Source organism: Hemitrygon akajei, chromosome 9, assembly GCF_048418815.1.
Source record: "Hemitrygon akajei chromosome 9, sHemAka1.3, whole genome shotgun sequence".
Lineage (NCBI taxonomy): Eukaryota > Metazoa > Chordata > Chondrichthyes > Myliobatiformes > Dasyatidae > Hemitrygon > Hemitrygon akajei.
The window spans coordinates 23,775,254-23,796,131 of record NC_133132.1 but is presented as its reverse complement, the minus strand read 5'-3'; the positions used below and the strand labels follow the sequence as shown (position 1 = coordinate 23,796,131).

The window sequence follows — 20,878 nt, the reverse complement described above, 5'->3', positions numbered from 1 at the left end:
TTACTCCATTTCCAGGCAACATCCTGGTGAACTTTGCAGTGTACTGGCACTACCTCTTTCCTGAGGTGTGGCAACCAAAACTGTACAACTCTGTAGAAACAGTCAAATCTGTATATTTTACAGCTGCAATATGACATTTCAACACCTATTCTCAATGTCTCTGCTAGTGTAGGCAGGCATAGTGAATGGCATTGTCATGACCTTATCCACTTTCAGGGAACTTTGGGCTAGTACCACATGATCTCTGTACACCAACATTTCCAAGGTCCCTATCATAACTCTGAAGTCAAACTCTGTTGGGGCATAAATTCAGACGAAGGACATATTAAACTTTATTTTTGCCACTTCTGTGTCCAACTTTCCAGTTCATTTGTGTTTTTCTTATCCTTGCACTCAATTTTCATATCTTTGACAGACTTGAAAATCAAACACTCTACTTTTTTTGTCAAGTCATCTCTATACTGATCCCTACCTTTGATTAAAGACTGCCAGACATCAAAACTACCCTCTGCCTCCAATCACTCCAGCCAATCTTTGAACATTGTTTATTTGAAATATGACCTTAACTTGTCAATCATTTGTGGTAAAGCTAGATCTAACTTTCTGTAGGATAGTCTAGAGTAATCTGTCATTGGCAGTGATAGTTGGAGGTCTAGACTTTACCCAATGGTTGTTGATGACCTGTTTTGTGATGCTGACTATTCCCAACTCTAGGGTGGGGCTTTTAAGTGTTTGAACTTATGAATAGTTGGCTGTCAGCTAGTTGCTCAGCCTCTTTCTACACCCAACTGCTCTTCAGATATAGCAGGAAGTAACAGTTAATCTTTCTGCATGATTCAATTCTCATCTGAAAGGTTGTTAGCATGAAATGTTTAAGTTTCCCTCTAGCATTGCTGCTTAATCTGTTATTTTGAGCATTTTCTGTTTATAATAAAACTACTGACACTGGAATACAACCTGCTGTTTTGTTCATGGGAAGAAATGTTTTTTCCCCCCAGTCCAGGCTAATGTACTTGATCCTGTGAAAGGGCCCAGTAAACCAAATTTAGTTGAGGGGTTAATGATGAACCATGCCTACCTAGCCTATTTTCTATATCATTTTGTGCTTGTTAAAGATAAACATACCCCACTTCGTCCACTCTTTGATCAGACCATTTGTTTCCTGTTTGTCATGTCCTTGTAAGCTATCTTAGATTAAACACTAGAGATTCTGCAGATGTTGGAAATCTAGAGCAACACAAAATGTTCATTGAGTCCTGATGAGGTTCTCTCCCTGAAACGTCGACTATTTATTCATTTCCATAAATGCTGTTTGACCTGCTGAGTTCCTCAAGTATTTTGCATGTATTACTCACAAACTATTTTGTTTGTAATTGATTTGTGCATTGGTGCAAGTTTGCATTGAAGCAAGAGATTCTAGATGCGTCTCTTTATTTTTTCCCCCCTGCTTTTTAATTATTATTTTTTACAAACTTGGTGAGGCAATAGCCAATGTTTAAGAAACATGTAGGAACTAAAATGGTTACACACACAGGAACTAAAAGTCCAAAGAAATTTAGTAATGGTTCCTGTAAATTGAGGGTGGGAAATGTAGCCCTGCATTGTTGGGCTACTACATACCAGATACACCAACACCAGATGATGAGGAAAATGCTAGGACATTAGAAAGTTCAAAGTATGTGTCTTATATACAATGCTGAGAATCATTTTCTTGCAGGCATACTAATAACCATAATAGAATGCCTGAAAGTCTGTATTGATAAGACAGACAACCAGTATGTAAAAATACAAATAGGAAAAAAGAAATGAGAAATATTGAAGATGAGAGAAGTTCTTGAAAGGGAGTCCATAGATTGTGGGAACAACTCAGTGATGGGACAAGTGAAGTTATTGTTACGTTCCCCAGTAACCGGGTGACTTACCAGCAAAGATAGAGAGGTCCGCTGAAGCCTGGTGCTACTATTTTCAAACGTTTTATTTATAAAGGGGCACAAACGTATGGTTAATACAAAACATTCAGATCATATACATCGTCAAAACTCAATCTAAAGCACAGGTGTAGTAATAATCAATCAAAAATGAGCTCTATCATTGTCTAGGGGATACTGAGTCCAATGGGATATAAGAGTCACTCAAAGTCTGCAGGCTTCCCCGTTTCGGGAACCGCTGGCATTTCACGTGTTGGAGAGAGAGAAAAGGAACACTTGCCCGTCGTCCTTGCGAAGCAAATCCCTGCTGTTAGTTAAAGCGGTTTTTCCTTTTGGGTCCAGCCACAGACTCCCGATCCGGAATCTAACGCACGTGGCTTCCTTCAGAATGGCTTCCCGCTCCGATGGGAAGCACTATCGTGTCTTCTTCGTGTGTCTCCTTGGTGCGCCTGAGGCCCCGCCTCGGCAGCCCACCTTTTATCTGGACTGGCAGGGTTGTAGATGTCAATCAGGGTGGGGGGTGAGGCAATCTTTCCCCCATCACCCATCTCACATTGCCCTTAGGGTTTGCACGTAGTCCAGTTCCTTATTCCACAAAGGTGTCTCCCAAGACAATGGCTATGTCCAAGGCTTTTGTCTTGCTGAGCGGCCAGCCCACATTCCAAACCGTAAGGCTCTCTCTCTTGCGATTCTCACAAAGGAGGGGGCTGAGGTCATGACATTATTCTCTCTGGTTCAGGAGCCCTTGCAGGTAATTGGATGAAATTTAATCTGCCACCGTTCTGTCTAACTTTCCAGATGATCAGGATCCCTGTCACAGAAGCAACCCTCCATCTCCCTCTCCCATATCACTTTTGGATCGAATTTGCCCCAACTTTGTGGACCAGCTACTAGGTGGGTCTTTGTCAAAAACCTTGATGAAGGCCATTTATACCATGTTTCCTTTCAATTTTCTTAGTAGTCTCAAATTGTAAAAACTGGTAAGACATGTTTTCCCACTGTCAAAACTGATTTCGCCCTCTTTCTTTCTCTTCTGACCCAATTTCAAGTGATCATAAATTTCACCCCTAAAGATCTTTTCCTATAATTTCTTTACTGCTGATACAAAGATGTTTTCTAACTTATCCCTATCTCTGCTGGTCTTTGAGCGTGGGTCAACATTAGCTGCGCCCTAGTCTTCTGGTACCTGATCTGTGGCAAATAATTAAAAATCTGTTTTTCCCTAAAGCAATCTCATTCCTTCCAGCAATTTCTTGGGATAGATTTCATCAGGCTTTGGACTTTTCCTCCAAATGTGTCAATATCTCAAGGCTTCCTCTTGCCTGAGGTTCATGTGTTCCAAGCTATTAGCAGGCATTTCTTTTCCTTGTTCTTTCAAGATATCACACATCTGGTTTCACATCAAGACCAAGGAACTCTTATTTCTAATTTTTAAAAAATTCTGAACTCCCATGTAATGAGTTTGTGTACAATATTAGATTTGGAGTTTGGGGTAAGCTGAGGAATGCCAGCGTGGCAGATAGTGCTGCAGCCCTAATTTTGTCGTCATTTAGGAGTGAACCATATGCTTAAGTGGCATGAAATAGGATGGGCTTGTGAGGATGCACTGTTGAAGAGTTTGAATGAGTGGACGGTAGATGATAGATGTGCTTTACAATGGTTAAGTGAAGTTGTCAACTTTGATAGGGAAAAGCCAATGCTGAATATTTAATAAGTAGGGGACTAATTAAAAATGGACCTCGTTGTCCTTTATGAGTTACAGAAAGCAAATGTGGAAATCTACAAGCAGTTAACTAGAATCTTTCATTAACTCTTTTATTTTGAAGTTTTCAGTGCAGAACCAAGGATGTAATCATATACAAGATTGGATAAGACCTACAATATTAGGCAGCTTTGGTCTCTATATGCATAATCAAATCATATTGTATCCTATCATCATTTTTGATGACAGTGTATGGGGATCCACCAAGGCATGAATTCTTTAAAAGATGAGGTGAACTCATTTAAACTTGGTGAATTCTGGCAAAACTTGGCAAGTTAGATGCAAGGAGCAGGTTACCTTCTGAATAGGAGAAGATTAAGTGATTGTCGTCTCAGAATGATTTGGGCTGAGATTGCTTTTTGCTCAGAATTCCCTGGCTCAACTACTATCCATGTTCTGGCAGCTAAGTCATTAAATATATTTGAAGATGGTTGATTTCTAGACACGGGCATCAAAAGAAAGTTGATCAGCCAGCATATATTAAATGCCAAGATAGGCTCTAAGGGCCAAATGGCTAAAGTGGCATAAAAATACAAATTTGTTCTTAATGGATGTGGTAGTATTAAGTTAGAGATATTGGTTCTGATTTTGTTTCTCACTGAGTGGAAGGTGGGGCATCAAATGGCCTTCAGCTTTTAACTGAGTAGTCTCATATCTGTTCTTTATGACATGCAATATGGGTGATCTGGGAAAGCAGAATTTGATACTGAATTTGAGTCAGAAGGTGCACTTTAATATCTGTTTTTGACCATGGAAGTTCATTGATCAAATGTCTATACTTGCTCTAGATCCACGAGAGAGAATAAAGGAAGAAGATCTTGATGTTGTACTCAGTCCTCAGCGCCGAAGCTTTGGTGGTGGCTGTCATGTGACCAATACTTCCAATAGTCGACAATCTGGAAGCCCATTGGAAAACAAAGAGAATGAAAATATTCGCGGGTTGGGTTGCCAGCGGAGAATTGGAAGTGGACGTATAATAACATCAAGAGCGTTTGATCGGGATGGCAGAGACAAAGACTTGCGTGACAGAGATGCTAGAGAAGGAAGGGAACGAGACTACAAGGAAAAGCGCTTTAGGGTTAGATTTGCTCCGGACTCTGATTTTATTTGTAATTGTGACTACATGATTGAGGGAAAATTAACCACCAGAGAAGTATCACTTGGTCATTGGAACCCATTGGTCCCAAAATCAAGTTGTTACAGTGTAGTTTGGAGGGACATGTGGCCACTGGTTTAGAACTTAGGATGTGATCCTCTAGTTTAGTGGTCAACAACCTTTTGAAGCCCAAGTTCCCCTACCTCGGCCTTGTTAAAAGGCAAGATTGACTCCAAGTCGATTAGTTACACGCATGCGCACCAGGGCAGAAAAGACTGGAAGTAAAAACCCCGCAACCCGGAAGTAGAAATGTATGAACACCAGGGGTCACCATCCTTTTTTTCCCCGCACCGCAGACCTGTTTAATATTGACAATATTTTTGCGGACCAGGGTGGGGGGGGGGGGTGAGGAGGATGTTAAACATGATGGGAATACAGCAATACTCCAAGCAGGTTCCTTATGTCCAGTCTGTTCCACAATTTAGATTACGTGGCTCTCAGCACTTAGCTGCTGTCCCACTTGCTCACGTTTTTCCCGCTGGAAAAAAAAACTCAGCGTGTTTGTGGAGGGTGCTTGGACTCAAGGTACAGAAGCAGGTTTGAGGGCTTCATTGCCTCATTAGACAGCCTCTGGGCCTGAGCTTCAGCCACCTGTCTGCCCACCGCCTTGGCCAGGTGCGTCTGTTCCCATACCGGGGCAGTGGCGATCGCAGTCCGGCGACCAAGCGAGGAGTGCAACAGGACGTGTCCACCACCCCCTTGTAGGATCTATGGGCCAATAAAAGTTCGTTTCAGTAGATCGCAGCGCGGTAGCTGCTCTGCTACTTATGAAACCCTGAGCCTGAATTAGGTAGTCTGTGAATATTTTAGCACCAGGATCCCCCGGTGTGCTAAACAGGTTTAGAGGCGGTGCCCATCTGTCCGCGCTCCAGGCCAGTAGCAACGGCACTTCCCGCCGGCCAGTTACCCGAGGCCAACTAGTGATCCCTGATGTGCTTGGGTAATGACCTCGCATGGGTTCAAGTTCAACAGTGAGTGTGACAGGGAATGAGGAAAGGTGCAGCTGACTCATTGTTTCCTTGCGGCCCAGTGGTTGGGGACCAGCGCGTGGAGGGGGAGCTACACGCATGCACACTGGGCAGAAAGAACAGAACTAAAACCCCACAACCCGGAAACAATCTCTCAACGGTATTTGTGTATTTATTTTTCTTTTTTTTTGGGATCTACTGGGAAAGTCTCAAAGATCGACCAGTCGATCGTGATCAACGGGTTGATGACCACTACTCTAGTTAGTGTGAGTGTGGGGGTGGGGTGGGGGGAGAAGGTTAATTGTTTAGAGTTGGAAAACCTATGGAGGAACTAACTTATGAAGTCACTAGGAGTTAACTTGATTGGCGTTTATTATGTGGAAAGGTACTTGCATTGTTCTTTGCCCTTATCGGTAATTGATAAGTGTTGTGCGGTACTTGTGAAACTAGTAAGCTTGATGACATTGCATGATATTCTATTAGCAACCATAAGATAGCATTTTATGACTAAAAATGACTCTTGTCAAGCAAATAAGATCTTGATACACCCCTCTAAATAAGGAAGAGAATTAATTGTGCCCTAACTTGAAAGCAGCTATTCCAATGTAATATATCAAGTCTTAAATCTTGAAATATGATCTAAACATATGGCTTCATCTACCAGCATGATATGGCTGGGAAATTGGCTGAATCTTGGACATAGTGCTTTCTATTTTTGCAGAGAGAGTTTGGTGATGGCAAACGTGTTTTTGGTGAGCGGAGGCGATGTGATTCCTATACAGAAGAGGAGCCTGAATGGTTTTCTGCTGGCCCTACTAGTCAGTCAGAAACAATAGAACTGACGGGTTTTGATGATAAAGTGCTATTGGAGGATCCAAGACGGGCAAAGAGGTGGAGAAAGCGATCAGAAACCCTTAAAGAAGGTAATATTTTCATCCTTCCATTGAAAGTAGTTGTATAGCTAACAGCACGTTAAACACAATACCCTGTTTTGATTTTTGTAGCATTATATAAATGTCCCTGCTCAAATTTGTTTCAAGTATGTAGACTGATTTGATAGCCTAAAGTTTAAGAGACTTCATTTGCTTTTTTTCTCAATTTAGTCCTTGGTAAATTGGCTTATTGCCTCATTCACTGAGGTACAATGAAAAACTTGCATACTGTCCATGTAGATCAATTCATTATAGCATTGCATTGAGGTAATGAAAGGTAAAATTATAAATGCAGAATAGTGTTGGAGTGCAGTGCTGATACAGTAGGGTGCAAGGTCACAATAAAGTAGATTGAGGTAGAGTCCATGTTATTGTGCCAGGGAACTATTCAATAATCTTCTAACAGTGAGATAGAAGGAACTGAAGGCCTCATTGTTTAAATTCGTTCATACCACGGAGGTAGGAACACTTCAAGGACATGAGGTTATATTCTAATGAAAATGAGTGGACTTCCAGTTAAGATGGTGGTAGCTTAAGTCGCTGAAACTATTGCTCCACTCCATTTCATATACTTGCATTTATTTCTTACTCTTCTTCCCACTATTGAAGTTGCTGGCTGCACAATGAGTGTATCTAAGCCTACTAAATCGGCAAAAAAAGACATTCCATCGGGAGCAACCTTGAGTGAAATTGTGTCGCTGTAAGAACAAACCCGACAAGATATGTTTTCTCAATTTAGTTTGTTGGAACTGAAACTGGATAAAATCAACTCTACACTGAAGAATCACACTCAACGTTTATCACATGTTGAAGAAGTCACGGAGAAACTAGACAGTTGTTGTAAAGACCTGGAAAGAGTTTGCTCTACCCTAAAGGAGCATAATAGCAAGTTAACTCTTAAAGTTATGGTTCTTGAAAGCAGGAGTAGATGCCAAAATCTTCGAATTCTCGGCTTGCCTGAGACTGTTGAAGGGGGATCCCCTGTCGAATTTTTCTCAAACTTTCTATGTGAGATTTTTGGAAGCGCAATACTTTCCAGTCCTCCAGAGATTGATCGAGCTTTATCTTTACATCTTTATGTATCTTTACATCTCGCTCAGCAGATGGCCAGAGACCACGTCCAGTGATAATTTGCCTCCATCGTTACCAAATCAAGGATTTACTAATTAAAGAAGCTCGCCGACATAAAACGCTTCAATATAAAGGTCATGCTATCCGTTTAGTAGAGGACTATACACCTCAAGTTATGAGTCAACGTGCTGAATACAGAGGAGTAATGAAAATTCTCTACGATTGTGGACTTCATCCAGCCCTCGCCTATCCAGCCCGGCTCCGAATCAAGCTTAGGAATGGCGATTTTAAATGTTTTCGATTCAGTTGCAGAGGCGCAGACCTTCATTGATAGCCTATCTGCTACTTCGAGTTCCTCAGATACAATATATGATTATTTTTTTTTCTTTTCAGCCTTTTTCGTTTCTGTTTAGATAACGATTTTTTCCCTAATATTCTAATCTTCTATCTTTTTCATTATTCATTTAACTCAATATATTTTTCAATACGATGGATTTCTATTTTTCAGTATGGGCATTTTCATTTTCCTTAAATAGAGCTGACTGTGAAACAATGTAATTAGACACCTCTTAAAGGTCTTTGGAGACTTTATTTCAAAATGGAGTCGGTGTCGCATTTAAAAATCGATATGGATTCGTGAAGTGACGACGTCTTTGAATGGTTTTTTGTTTTTCTTTTCAGACTTCAGTCTCAAATTTCTACAAATCTTGATATTTTCTTTAAATTTAAAATGTAGCTGTTGTCGCATCTAATTAGTAGCTTAATTATGTTGCATTGTCCTATTGAAGTGCTTTTTCTTCCATTTTCTCAATTTTGGTTTCTATCTTACATAATTTTATTTGTTTAAAGGTGATGATTTTTTTTTCTCTCCGGTTAGATTATTTTAACCTTGAGCAGCAGTCAATGCTGTACCTTTAAACTCAGTTTTTGGTTTAGATCAAATTCCTCTTGAATGGATTTTTCTTTGGTGTTTTTTTTTCCTGTGTTTCAAGATGCTATTTGTGTTGTTTTCTTTCCTTATTTTTATGATTCGGTTGGATTACTTACTTTGACGTTAGTTTTTTTTTCTGTATAACTGAGTTTATAGATTATCTTTTTTTCGGTTTATCAACTCTAGCGGAAAGGTTGGGGTAAAGTTTGTTTTTTTTAGACCATTATTATACTTTAAGATTTACAAACTTCAAATGTATTGTTTTTTCTTGTTAAGGTAAATCTTTGTAACTCAAAGCTTTTTGGTGTTTATTTCCATTACTGTATCAACAGTTGGAGTGGAGATAATTAAGATGTTACCTAATTGGAAGTCCAGTAGGGGGTTAGTTTTTCTCGGGGAGAGCTTGCTGCTTTATATTTGCAGCTTTCTTGTTGTACGTTTAGAGGGTGTGGGTGGGAACTCCAATGCTAATATATATGGAATTTTGACTTATTTGTACTATACAGGATGTAATTTCATCCTGTTTATTTTCTTATATACTTTTGCCCCAGAATTACATATAAATTTCAGATATGGTTTAATGCCTGCTATCCATTTTTTTTTTTTCTTGTGTTCAATGGTTAGTCCATTGAACTTTGTCAGCTGGAATGTTAAGGGTTTGAATCATCCGGTTAAAAGGGGAAGAGTGTTCGCACATCTTAAACAGCTTAGAGCAGAGGTAGTCTTTTTACAAGAAACACATATTCGTCACTCAGATAATTCTCGTCTGATGGGCAGGACAACACTTTCATTCAACTTTTCAAGCCAAGTCGAGGGCCGTTTCAATTCTTATAAACAAAAATGTTTCTTTTGAGCTTCACAATAAGATATCTTATCCTAATGGTCGTTTTATCTTAGCCAACCTTTACGCTCCTAACTCGGATGATGTAGGGTTTTTTGACCGTTTTTTTTCTTCATTGCCAGAACTAAGTTCATTTGGGTGGTGACTTTAACTGTTGGCTGGATCTGGTTTTGGACAGATCTTCTATCCCTAGACAATTAAGTAAATCTGCTTTATTTATTCAATCTTTTTCTAATTATGGAGTATCTGATATTTGGCGTTTCTTTCATCCACATGAAAGATTACTCCTTTTTCTCACAAGTTCACCATACATTTACTAGAATCAACTATTTTTTAATTGATAATCGATTGATCCCATCCGTCTGTTCTTGTGACTATAAGAGTATATTGATTTCAGATCATGCCCCACTTACATTGTCCATAGTTCTCCCTGGCCTCCCTCAAGTAAATAAACACTGGTGTTTTAATCCGACCTTGTTGTCGGATAACGACTTTGTAAAATTTATGGAGGATCAGATAACTTTCTTTTTAAATACCAACGCACTACACATAGGTGGTTTGGGATGCAATGAAAGCATATCTAAGAGGTTAAATAATTTCCTACACAGCAATTATGAAAAGAAAGACTCACAAAGAACATTTAGAACTGATCAATCAGATTAAAGCTATAGACCAATTATACGCCTAGATCAAGGATCCGGAGTTATATAAGAAAAGAATGGAACTTCAAACTAAATTTAATCTTATTTCGACTTATCCGATTGAACGCCAACTTTTGGGCAGTCGGCGAATATAAGTTCTATATTCACGGGGATAAATCTGGTAAGTCCTTAGTTAACCAACTTAGACGCCCTAAAGCAAAACAACACATCACTAAAATTCAAATGAGTAATGGGTATATTAGTGTGGACCAGTCTAAAATTAATGATACATTCAGGAATTTTCACTCTCAACTTTACACCTCTGAATCCTTTAATGGTAATACTACTGTTATGCAATTTTTAGATAGTTTAAATATTCCTAAACTTTCTTCTGATCTTAAACATAAATTGAATGAGCCATTATCCTTAGAGGAGATATCCTCTGCTATTTCTGCTTTGCAGCCTGGTAAATCTCCTGGTCCTGATGGGTTCTCTACAGAATTTTATAAATCATTTTCCCCATTGCTCTTAACCCAACTTAGTTTAGTTTTTTCTGATTCTTTTAAACAAAACAAATTGCATCATTTGATGAGGCTTGTATCATTCTTTTAGCGAAAAAAGGCAAGGATCCATTAGAATGTGCTTCATACAGGCCGATTTCTCTATTAAATGTAGATGCTAAAATTTTAACTAAAGTTTTGGCCCGTAGGCTGGAGAGTATTTTAACCCTTAATTATCTGAGGATCAATCTGGCTTTATTAAAAATTGCCTTCCCTTTTTCAACATTAGACGTCTTTTTAATATTCTATATTCATCTTCATCAGGGACCTCTGAATGTGTTATCTCTCTTGATGCAGAAAAGGTGTTTGATCAGGTGGACTGGCACTATTTATTTGCGGTTTTAGAAAAATTTGATTTTGGATATAATTTTATTAAGTGAATTAAGTTACTATATTCCCATACAATTGCATCAGTTTTGACTAATTCCCAGCAATCCCAACTGTTTGATCTTAAACGTGGCACCCGACAGGGATGCCCTTTAAGCCCTCTGTTATTTGATCTGGCCATCGAGCCATTGGCAATTGCGTTTCGCAGTTGTACTGAACTGATTGGGATCTGGAGGGGCAGTTTTGAGCACAAAGTCTCTATACGCTGATGATTTGTTACTTTTTTATATCAAACCCGACCACCTCCTTACCTTTGTTTTCACTTCTCAATAAATTTAGTTAGCTATTCAGATACAAACTTAATCTACATAAGAGTGAACTTTTTCTGATAAATAAGGAAGCACAAGAATTAGAATTTCACAATCTCCCTTTTAAAGTAGTAAACAATTGTTTTACTCGGTATTATCGTAACAAGGAACTATAATCGACTGTTCGATGAGAATTTCAATAATCTTTTAAATTTTACAAAACTGAGATTAGCACAGTGGTCACCTCTGTCCATGTCTTTAATTGGGCGAACTAATGTAATTAAAATGTATATTCTCCCTAAATTTTTATACTTATTTCAATCTTTACCTATATTTATTTCTAAAGTTTTTCTTGATTCTTTAGATTCTATTATCTCGTCATACCTATGGAAGGGTAAACAGCCCAGACTCGATAAAGCTCACCTCCAAAAGCCTAAAAGAGAAGGTGGCTTGGCTTTGCCTAATTTTTGTTCATATTATTGGGCAGCCAATATTCGTAATATTATCTTTTGGTCCTACTTTTATAATCAGTCTGTTTGTCCAACATGGGTGGCAATGGAATTAAACGCTTATAAGAAATTATCTATTCCAGTTTTACTTGGATTTGTTCTTCCTTGCCAATTGCCAAAATCTATTATTAATCCTGTAATCAGGCATACTCTGAGAATATGGGCTCAATTTAGAAAATACCATGGTCTTTATAGTTTTTCCCTCTCTAGTCCTATTCTATACAATTATTTATTTCAACCGTCTATGCAGGATTCCACATTCCAAGACTGGTTTAGGAGAGGTATCAGGCGGTTTGAAGATCTTTTTTATTGACAATCAGTTTGCGTCTTTTGAACAGTTGTCTATAAAGTTTAATTTACCGAATACTCATTTTTTAGATATCTTCAAATTAGACATTTTATTAGCCCTTTAATACCACATTTTCCTGAACAACCTGATAAAAATGTTGTAGACTTGTTTCTTCAAATGAACCCCTTGGGCAAAGGTGTAATTTCTACTATTCGTGTTAAATTTATGACTCTCAGACAAGCCCCTTGTGATAAAATTAAGACTGCTTGGGAGCATGACTTGGGTATTTCTTTGTCCGACAAAGTTTGGGATTCAATTCTTAAATCCATCAATTCAATCTCTTTATGTGCTCGTCATTGTCTCCTGCAGTTTAAAGTCGTCCACAGGGCTCATATGTCCAAAACCAAATTGGCGAAGTTCTATCCTGATATTAGTCCCTGGTGTGACAAATGCAAAAGAGGTGAGGCCTCCCTTTTCCATTTGTATTGGGCCTGGAAAAATTTTGGAAAGATGTTTTTTTAACTTTATCTTCTATATTAAATTGTCATTTGGAACCTGATCCTTTTGGTATTCTTCGAGACCCTGGCAAGCACTTGACCCCGGCTAAACAACGAACATTGTCTTTTGCCTCTCTTCTAGCCAGATGAGCAGTACTCCTTAAATGGAGAGATGTAGTTTCCCCTTACCCATGCTCAATGGCTTAGGGATATTATGTCTTCTTTAGATCTCGAAAAGATTCACTATTCACTTTCTAAATCGGACATAAAGTTCCATAGGGTGTGGGGATCTTTTCTCGAATATTTTCATAACTCACCTAGATTGACAGGTGTTTGTTCTTTTTTCCCTTGATAATCAGACCCTACATTTCCAGCTTATTTTGACTTTTGTTTTTTTCTGATCAGGTAGCAGGCTTTTTTTTATTACAATATGTAGTTCTGGGGTAATAAAAGTGTATCTCATATAATGGTTGGCTTGGAGTTGGATAGGTGATGGATTGGGTGCTTTTTTTCCCCCCCTTTTTTTTTTACTATGGGTGACTTGCTCATTTGTTAAGACATGTATTATTGTTATTTTTGTATGGCAATGATCCTATATATTGATTTTCTTTTTGTTGTAGTTTGTAGAAAATTATAAATATTTTTTAAAAAAGAAATGAGTGAGCAAAGTTGTAGAATGTGATGAAAATATGAAATCGGCAGTTTAAGCAGGGCCATTTAAGTTTGTGGAAATAAGGTGCTTGGTGTCCTAGGGCACAATTTACCAGTTTCAAGTCATTAAAGAATGTTTAATTCTGAGCCTTTATTTTTGGAGAGGGAATTAGTGGAATGATGTATGAAAGTTAAATTTCAATTTGTGTGTCATTGTTAAGACTACATTTGGAATACTGTAGTTTTGTTGGAGGCATGCCTGAAAAGCTTAAAAAACAAATACCTGTAATTGGGTTGGGGAAGATTTGGTTGGCTTGGGGAGGATGTTGCATAGGCTAGGCTTTCCATTGCTAGAGGAGGTGAGAGGGGGCTTGATTAAACAGGATCTGGAAGGTTCTTGACAAGGGTGTTTGAGTGAATTGGAGGTGATTATAGGGGAAGTGGTGCTGAGTGACATCATTAAGAAAGTTGATTATATTTAATGAGTCTTTGGGTCTCTGCTTCAACTTAGCAAGTCTAAATAAGGCAAGGGTAGCTGATCAAAGGAATGAAATGTTACTGATGGTTGAATGGCAGTCATCTTCATGGACTGGGTCTGTAGGAAACAATTGGTATACATATAGATCAAGTGACCAGGGAAAATTGAATTTGCCTTAACAGCATACAGGATATTGGCAAAACTACATGTAAAGTTCTGAATATATTTTTCATCTTGATGGGTACATGTGGAAGTCAAAGGAAATGCAGTTAGTTAATTCCAGGGATGGAAGGTTTGTGATTAGTAAAGCAGTTTAGGCTTGTACCTTGGAGAGACAAGACTGCAGTCTACTTTGGAGTTCAGAAGTGAAACTTAAATCTAGGAATATATCTTAATTTGATCAATGAAGAATTTAGGAAAGTGTTCATCTGTTATCTGGGAGAGAATTTGGGTTGAATAATTTACTAAAAGACTGAGAAACTGATGCATGGAGGAGTTGAAGGTTATGGGCAGTATCTCAAAATCTGATCTTCCAAGGTCTTGGCCTTCAGGGGTGCTAAAAGGTCTACTTGTATTCATGTTTTTTTTTAAAAAGCTTTTAACATGTATGTGGACAAATATAAAGGTTGTCCAGTTTCTTGTGTGGCCAAGTGGTTAAGGCATTGGACTAGCGATCTGAAGGTCGTGAGTTTGAGCCCCAGCCGAGGCAGCATTTTGTGTCCTTGAACAAAGCACTTAACCACACGTTACTCCAGTCCACCCAGCTGAAAATGGGTTCTGGCAAAATGCTGGGTGGGGGTTAACCTCGTGATAGACTGGCATCCAATCTGGGGGTGGGGGAGTCTCGTACTCTCAGTTGCATCACGCCACAGAAACCGACATAAGCACCGGCCTGATGAACCTATAAGGCTCGGAACAGATTTTAACTTTAACCAGTTTCTTGTATTAGTGAATTGTAGGTAGGTGCAAAAACTTGAATTGTCCAGTGGCAGGTGCAGAGTTTACTAATTAAATTGGAACACCACTGACCATGGAAGAATGCTCTAGATACTGGAGAAGTCCCAGATGCTGATAAGTCTGTGAAGAGTAAGTGTATATGGGCATGCTGGGAGAGATCTGGAAACGGCCAGTTTTTGTGATGAATCAAGACAACTAAACAATGGCATTGACTCCATAGAATGTAAAATGAAGGAAATTGTATTGAAGGCTGGTTTGACAACAGCTGAACTATTCTCTCTCAAAGTATTGCCCTTGGTGTCAGGCATTTAAGAGCAATTTTACAGTAGTGCAGACTGAACAGAAAATATTGAATAATTGGTTGCAAGCAGCAAAAAAAAATCTGATGGTAATTCACAAAACTCGAATACATTCACAAAATCTGTGCAGGAGGAAAAAATGAATTTAGTATTTTAAGGTTTCTGGACATCCTAAACACTTTAGCTTGTGAAACACCCTTTTTGAGTAATGGGAAAGTTCTTTGAAGTATTCTGAGATGCCGGATAGACAGGGATTGATTAGGGATAGTCAGCATGGTTTTGTGCATGTAGGTAGTGTCTGACCAATCTTAGTTTTCTGAGGGTGTTAGCAGGAAAGTTGAAGGCAAGGCAGTGACTTCTGCATAGACTTCAGCAAGGCATTTGACAAAGGAGATTGGTCAAGAATGTTCAGTCACTTGGCATTCCAGATGTGGTAGTGAATTGGATTAGGCACTGGCTTTGAGAGAAGCCAGAGAATGGTAGCAGATGTTACCTCTCTGACTGGAAAATGACATTGAGTTTATTGCAGAAAAGTGTGAGGTGTTGCACTTTGAGAGGACAAACCAGGGTAGGCCTTGCACAGGGAATGATAGGGTACTGAGGAGCGCGGTAGAACAAAGGGATCTGAGAACACATACAGGTCCAGAATTCATTGAAAGTAGTGTCACATGTAGATAGGGTCATAAAACTTCATAGCTCAAAGTATTGAATATAAGAGTTGGGATGTCATGTTGAAGTTTAAGACATTGAGGCCTAATTTGGAGTACTGTGTGCAGTTTTGATCACTTACCTACAGAAAGATGTGAATAAGATTGGAAAAAGTACAGAGAAAATTTGCGAGGATGTTGCTGGGACTGGAGAACCTGAGTTATAAGGAAAGATTGAATAGGTTGGGACTGTATTCCTTAATGTAGAAGATTGAGGGAAGATTTGAGAGGTATACAAAATTGAGGGGTATCATTTAAAATGGGGGTAAAAGGTGAAATGTTTAAGGGGAACATGAGGGGTATCTTCACTCGGTGGAACAAGCTGCCAATGCAAGTGGTGGATGCAATTTTGATTTCAGCACTTAAGGGAAGTTTGGATCGGTACGAGGATGGAAGGGATATAAAGGTCTACGGTCCTGGTGCAGGTTGATGGGACTAGGCTGTTTAAATGGCTTGGCATGGACTAGATGGGCTGAAGAACCTGTTTCTGTGCTATAGTTTTCTGTGACTCAAAGCAAATTGATATCTATGTACATGAAAAGATTCAAAGCAACTTGGTAATGAGTAGGACAAATTTTGGATGGTTTTACAAATGGCATAATGGGACAAATGGCTGCACTCTGCATCCATAGTAGAAGCTATATCTACTTCAAGACATCAGATTATTTCAGGCTCCATTATGGGTTAGGGATAAAAGATTAAATTTGTCAATAAGATGGTGACTATTAAGACTAGATATGGATCATTAAACCTAAATTTATTTAGCTAATTGAACATTTGCTGCAGTAATATTTAGGCCCATTCTGTACCATTCCATTGTTTTGCTACCTGTTGCAATTTATTGAGGCAGCAACTTTAATATTCAAGGTTAAACACATTATGGCAAAAATACGAAGGTATAAGAAATGATAACTTTATTCCACATTGTTGAATATGAGCACTATAGTAGCTGAATTTAATCTGGTTTCTGCCAATATATGGATTGCTTAATATTTTTGAAAGCTTGTTCATTGTTTTCTAGGTGTAGAGTGCAATGGTGCTGCCCAAGCAGAGATGCCTATTGTTTCTACATCAGAAGCTGACCAAGAAGTTCCCCAGGAAGCAGTCCTGCCTGAACCTTCATTAGGGGACTTTGATTTCAATGAGTTCTTCAACATGGAGAAAAGTGTACCTGGACTAGCATCGGTTAGTTGGCACATTTGGTGTTGGGATAAGATGTAATGATCCACCAATAGCTAATTGCTCTAGTTGGATTATTGTAGAACCAAAGGGAAGATAACGATCCATGGGTTTGTGGTGGTGCACATCATAAAATCTTTCATTAATCTAAATCCTCCAGGTATTCATAGCAAAAACAACTTTAAACAAAACACCTGCATGTACGCATACAGTCAATGCCAAATGCTTTGGGTCAGACAGCTTCTGTGGGAATGGAGCAGTTCTGATGAAAGAACTAAATTTAATTTTTTTCCAAATACTGTTTGACTGAAGTATTTCTGGTATTTGGTTTGCTTATGGGCATTCTTGAATTGATCTCAAATTGGTGTTTGAGTGCACTTACTTTCTTTCTTACTTTCTTTTTTGATGGGCTGTAGTTTACATTTACATTAAAAGTAGACTATTAAGGGAAATGTAAAATCCTCGGATTACTGAAATTATTTCAAAGGGTTGTCTTGAGGCCCTTGTATAAAAGATACAGGAGGATATTTGCCTGTGGTTCCTGCTCTGCTCTAGTGTAGTTTTTGTTGGTTTACATAGTTCAGTATAGTTTTTGTATTGTTCATGTAGCACCATGGTCCTGGAAAACTTAGTCTCGTTTTCACTATGTACTGTACCAGCAGTTATGGTCGAAACGACAATAAAAAGTGACTTGACTTGATAAAATGGCTGAGACAGTGACTTAATGCTGTATAACCATGATTTATGTATTTTAATACCTGTGACTAAGTCCTAATTTTAAAATCTAACAATTGCTGTAAAGTGTTCTTAATTCTGTTGCTGAACCAGACATCATCAATTTAAACCACTTATGAAAGAATATACTGGGCTGAACTTGCTGCTATGCTGCCTGCCATTTAATTGGATGAGGTTTTTACATGGGAGGCCAAGTTTTTAACACTTGAAAGGCTACCTCATTGCTGCTTCAGCATGGGGCAGCTAGCTAGAGGTTCTGGAGGTGCAGCTACCTAATGAAGCTGGACTCCTACACACTGTCTAAAAATATAATTGCAGCCTTAAATGCTGGTGGAACGCAGCAGGCCAGGCAGCTTCTCTCTATAGATGCTGCCTAGCCTGCTGCGTTCCACCAGCATTTTGTGTGTGTGGCTTAAATTTCTAGCATCTGCAGATTTCCTCGTGTTTGATTACAGCCTTTCATGTTTGTGTGGAAGTTTTAGATTTTTGCAGACATTAGCATTCAGAACATGGAAGGGATATTTTCTAATATTTGGAGCTTAAAGTTTAGCATTAATCAAAATCATAATTTATAATTAGCATTAGTTTTCTCAGCTTAGAGGCTGATTTTCCAAATAATGAAGCCTCTGCTACTGCCCCATAGGTTTCATGAATCACCCAGTGAATCTTGGAACCATTGAAGCCAATGGGCAGTCTGCAGCACAGATGTGATCAGAAACTCATTGCCTATTTAAACTAACACTAGCAAAGAAATGGCCACATGTAAAAGCAAAGTCCTAGATTTTGGATTAACCAATCTCACATCAGCTTGTTTCAATATCTGCACATACAGTTAAATATAATGAACGTTAAAACTTGCTTCAGCCTTCCTCCCAAAGCAACTTCGGATTTCCAGTCAACACATAAAATGCTGGAGGAACTCAGCCAGCTAGGCAGCATCCATGGGGTGGGGGGGGGGGGGGGGGGTGCAGTTGACAGCCCAAAATGTTGACTCTACTTTTTTCTATGTATGCTGCCTGGCCTGCTGAGTTCCTCCAGCATTTTGCGTTGCTTGGATTTCTAGCATCTGCAGATCCTGTTTGGATTTCTCATCTTTAACTTTCCACCATTTAAAATGTATATTCTGTCCTGAAACCCTCTTAAAGTTCAGTTCCATATTTTTCCTGAATTAATCTAGCTGCTTAGTATCTGCAATTTATTTCTATCTCATCTACAGTAAGTAATTATCAATTGACAGCACAACATGCTTGGATTGGGAAGGGTTCACAATTAATGAGCAGAGCATGTAAATAGAGATTGGAATAAAACCTGATCAGTTCCAAGTTTAAGGAGCATGAATATTTTGCATGACACTGGTAGTCATCCAGGCATTAGGTACTGAAAATATTGGGACAATATTGGGACAAGTGAATTCATTACATGGGGGAGGGGAGTGGGAGTGGGTCCCCAATGTTAACTTTTGGTGGGGGGGGGGGGAAGGTACGCTTAAGCTTTCTCATACATAATGAGTCAAGGTCCTGAAGGAACTTGGCAGTTTGATTTAGGGTTGATAGATAATGTAGAACTTGTGTAGGGGTGATATTAATATAGAAGGATAAATGGCTGTGTAAACTTGATAGTGTGGGCAAGATAGAAGACTTAAGGTTGCACAAATAGTCAGATTTCAAGTTATGACAGAACCAGAGTGAGTGGTTAGCCTTGAATAGTAAATTTTTGGGTTCTAAAGAGGAGAAATGATGAGCAGCCAAAAATAAACTTCAGGAAAATGCATATAAATTGAAGTAATTTCTTCATGAGACTGGCAACTTTTCAGTGATTTTCTAACCTTCTCTGGAATGTCTGAAAAGAACTCTCTGAACAGAATCTTTGATTGCAGAAGTGGCCTTCGATGGTTGGTCTCATTTAGGAGAATCTTGAATTGAATTGGTGTAGCTGAGGACTGAATTCACTCAGTGTGAAACCATTGCTAATCTAGATTGTATACTAGTCAGTGTTTTCAAGATATTTTATGGATCCATGAGCTGGGATTTTTTTACAATTGCTTTCTGGAGCTTGACAATAATATTCAACATGTGATGCACTTAATGTTAAATTTCTTCAAACCTGCAAATTTTGCAAGTGCAAGTTGAACAATTTCTCAACTTGCATGCAATAGTTGAAAATGTTTTTGTTGCTGTTCAAATGTGAAAACCTTGAATGAATTAATCAATAAAGCTTGGTTTTATGAAGGGTTAAATTTGGTTTTTAGCTATTTGGCATATTAAAATTACAAGTGTATAAATATTCAAGTTTGAATTAATCTTTGGTTGTTGATTTGGGTAGTTGCTTGGTCTCAATCCTAATTTTTTTTCTTTGGGCTGACTAAACCCATAGGGCTATAGAATTAAAGTCACAAATATGGTTATGCCAATGTTATAGGACAAGCAGGAACAGTCCAATCTTTTTGCATATATAAACTCCAAATATTTTGCTTTGAATTGTTGAAATAAGTAACAATTAGGAATGTCAATGCATTTGTTATGCCCATCACTAATGAATATGTAATTAAACTTAAATGGTAATACAGTTATTGGGAGAGGAGGTGATTTTGTTCTTGCATTAATACAACAAAGCTGCAAGGTGGCGATACATTCAGCAGTCCTATTTATCGTTGGGAAATCAAGTTCCAAATTTAGCACCAAAGGGCTGTGTGATGATGTAAGTTCAAACATTCTTCTATGTTACTTCCTCATTGCATTTGGTTTGATTATGACATTAATTCTGATTTTCTTTTAACTAGATGATTGAAGAGGTGCTTGGAGAAGGATCAGTGTCATCCAGCCGGTTCAGTCAGTGGTTTTCGAGTAACTTAAGTAGACCAGGTAGTCGCTCCAGTAGCCTGCGGTCTACCCCACATGAAGAACTTGAGAAGCTTGCTGGTAAACAGCTTTTGTCTAAAATGTTGAAGTTCTTCCCATTATCTTCAAATACAAATATAGTTCTTGGTTCTTGAATAACATTATCCAATAATACCCCCTTTGGGTGGTCGTAAGATGTGGTAAAATCTCATTTCTTGAGTAATATAGATTTGTAAAGAATAAATCTGAAGTTGGAATAAGTAGTACAGCTTTCAGCTTGGGTTGGGGTGAGATGCCTGTGATGTGTAGCATTGC

The 20,878-nt window shown here is 38.6% G+C and overlaps 1 protein-coding gene across 4 annotated transcripts in view; it reads left to right on the top strand.

The window, feature by feature from the left end:
* eif4enif1 (eukaryotic translation initiation factor 4E nuclear import factor 1) overlaps window positions 1–20,878 on the top strand; it is a 56,551-nt gene that overhangs the window by 14,874 nt on the left and 20,799 nt on the right. For 3 of the 4 annotated variants that reach the window (XM_073055646.1, XM_073055648.1, XM_073055647.1), the window contains 4 exons: window positions 4,479–4,768; window positions 6,536–6,737; window positions 16,834–16,997; window positions 20,506–20,644. In XM_073055646.1, the coding sequence (XP_072911747.1) occupies window positions 4,479–4,768; window positions 6,536–6,737; window positions 16,834–16,997; window positions 20,506–20,644 (795 nt within the window). The remainder of the gene's footprint in view (window positions 1–4,478; window positions 4,769–6,535; window positions 6,738–16,833; window positions 16,998–20,505; window positions 20,645–20,878) is intronic. The other variant, XM_073055649.1, reaches the window with a different exon arrangement.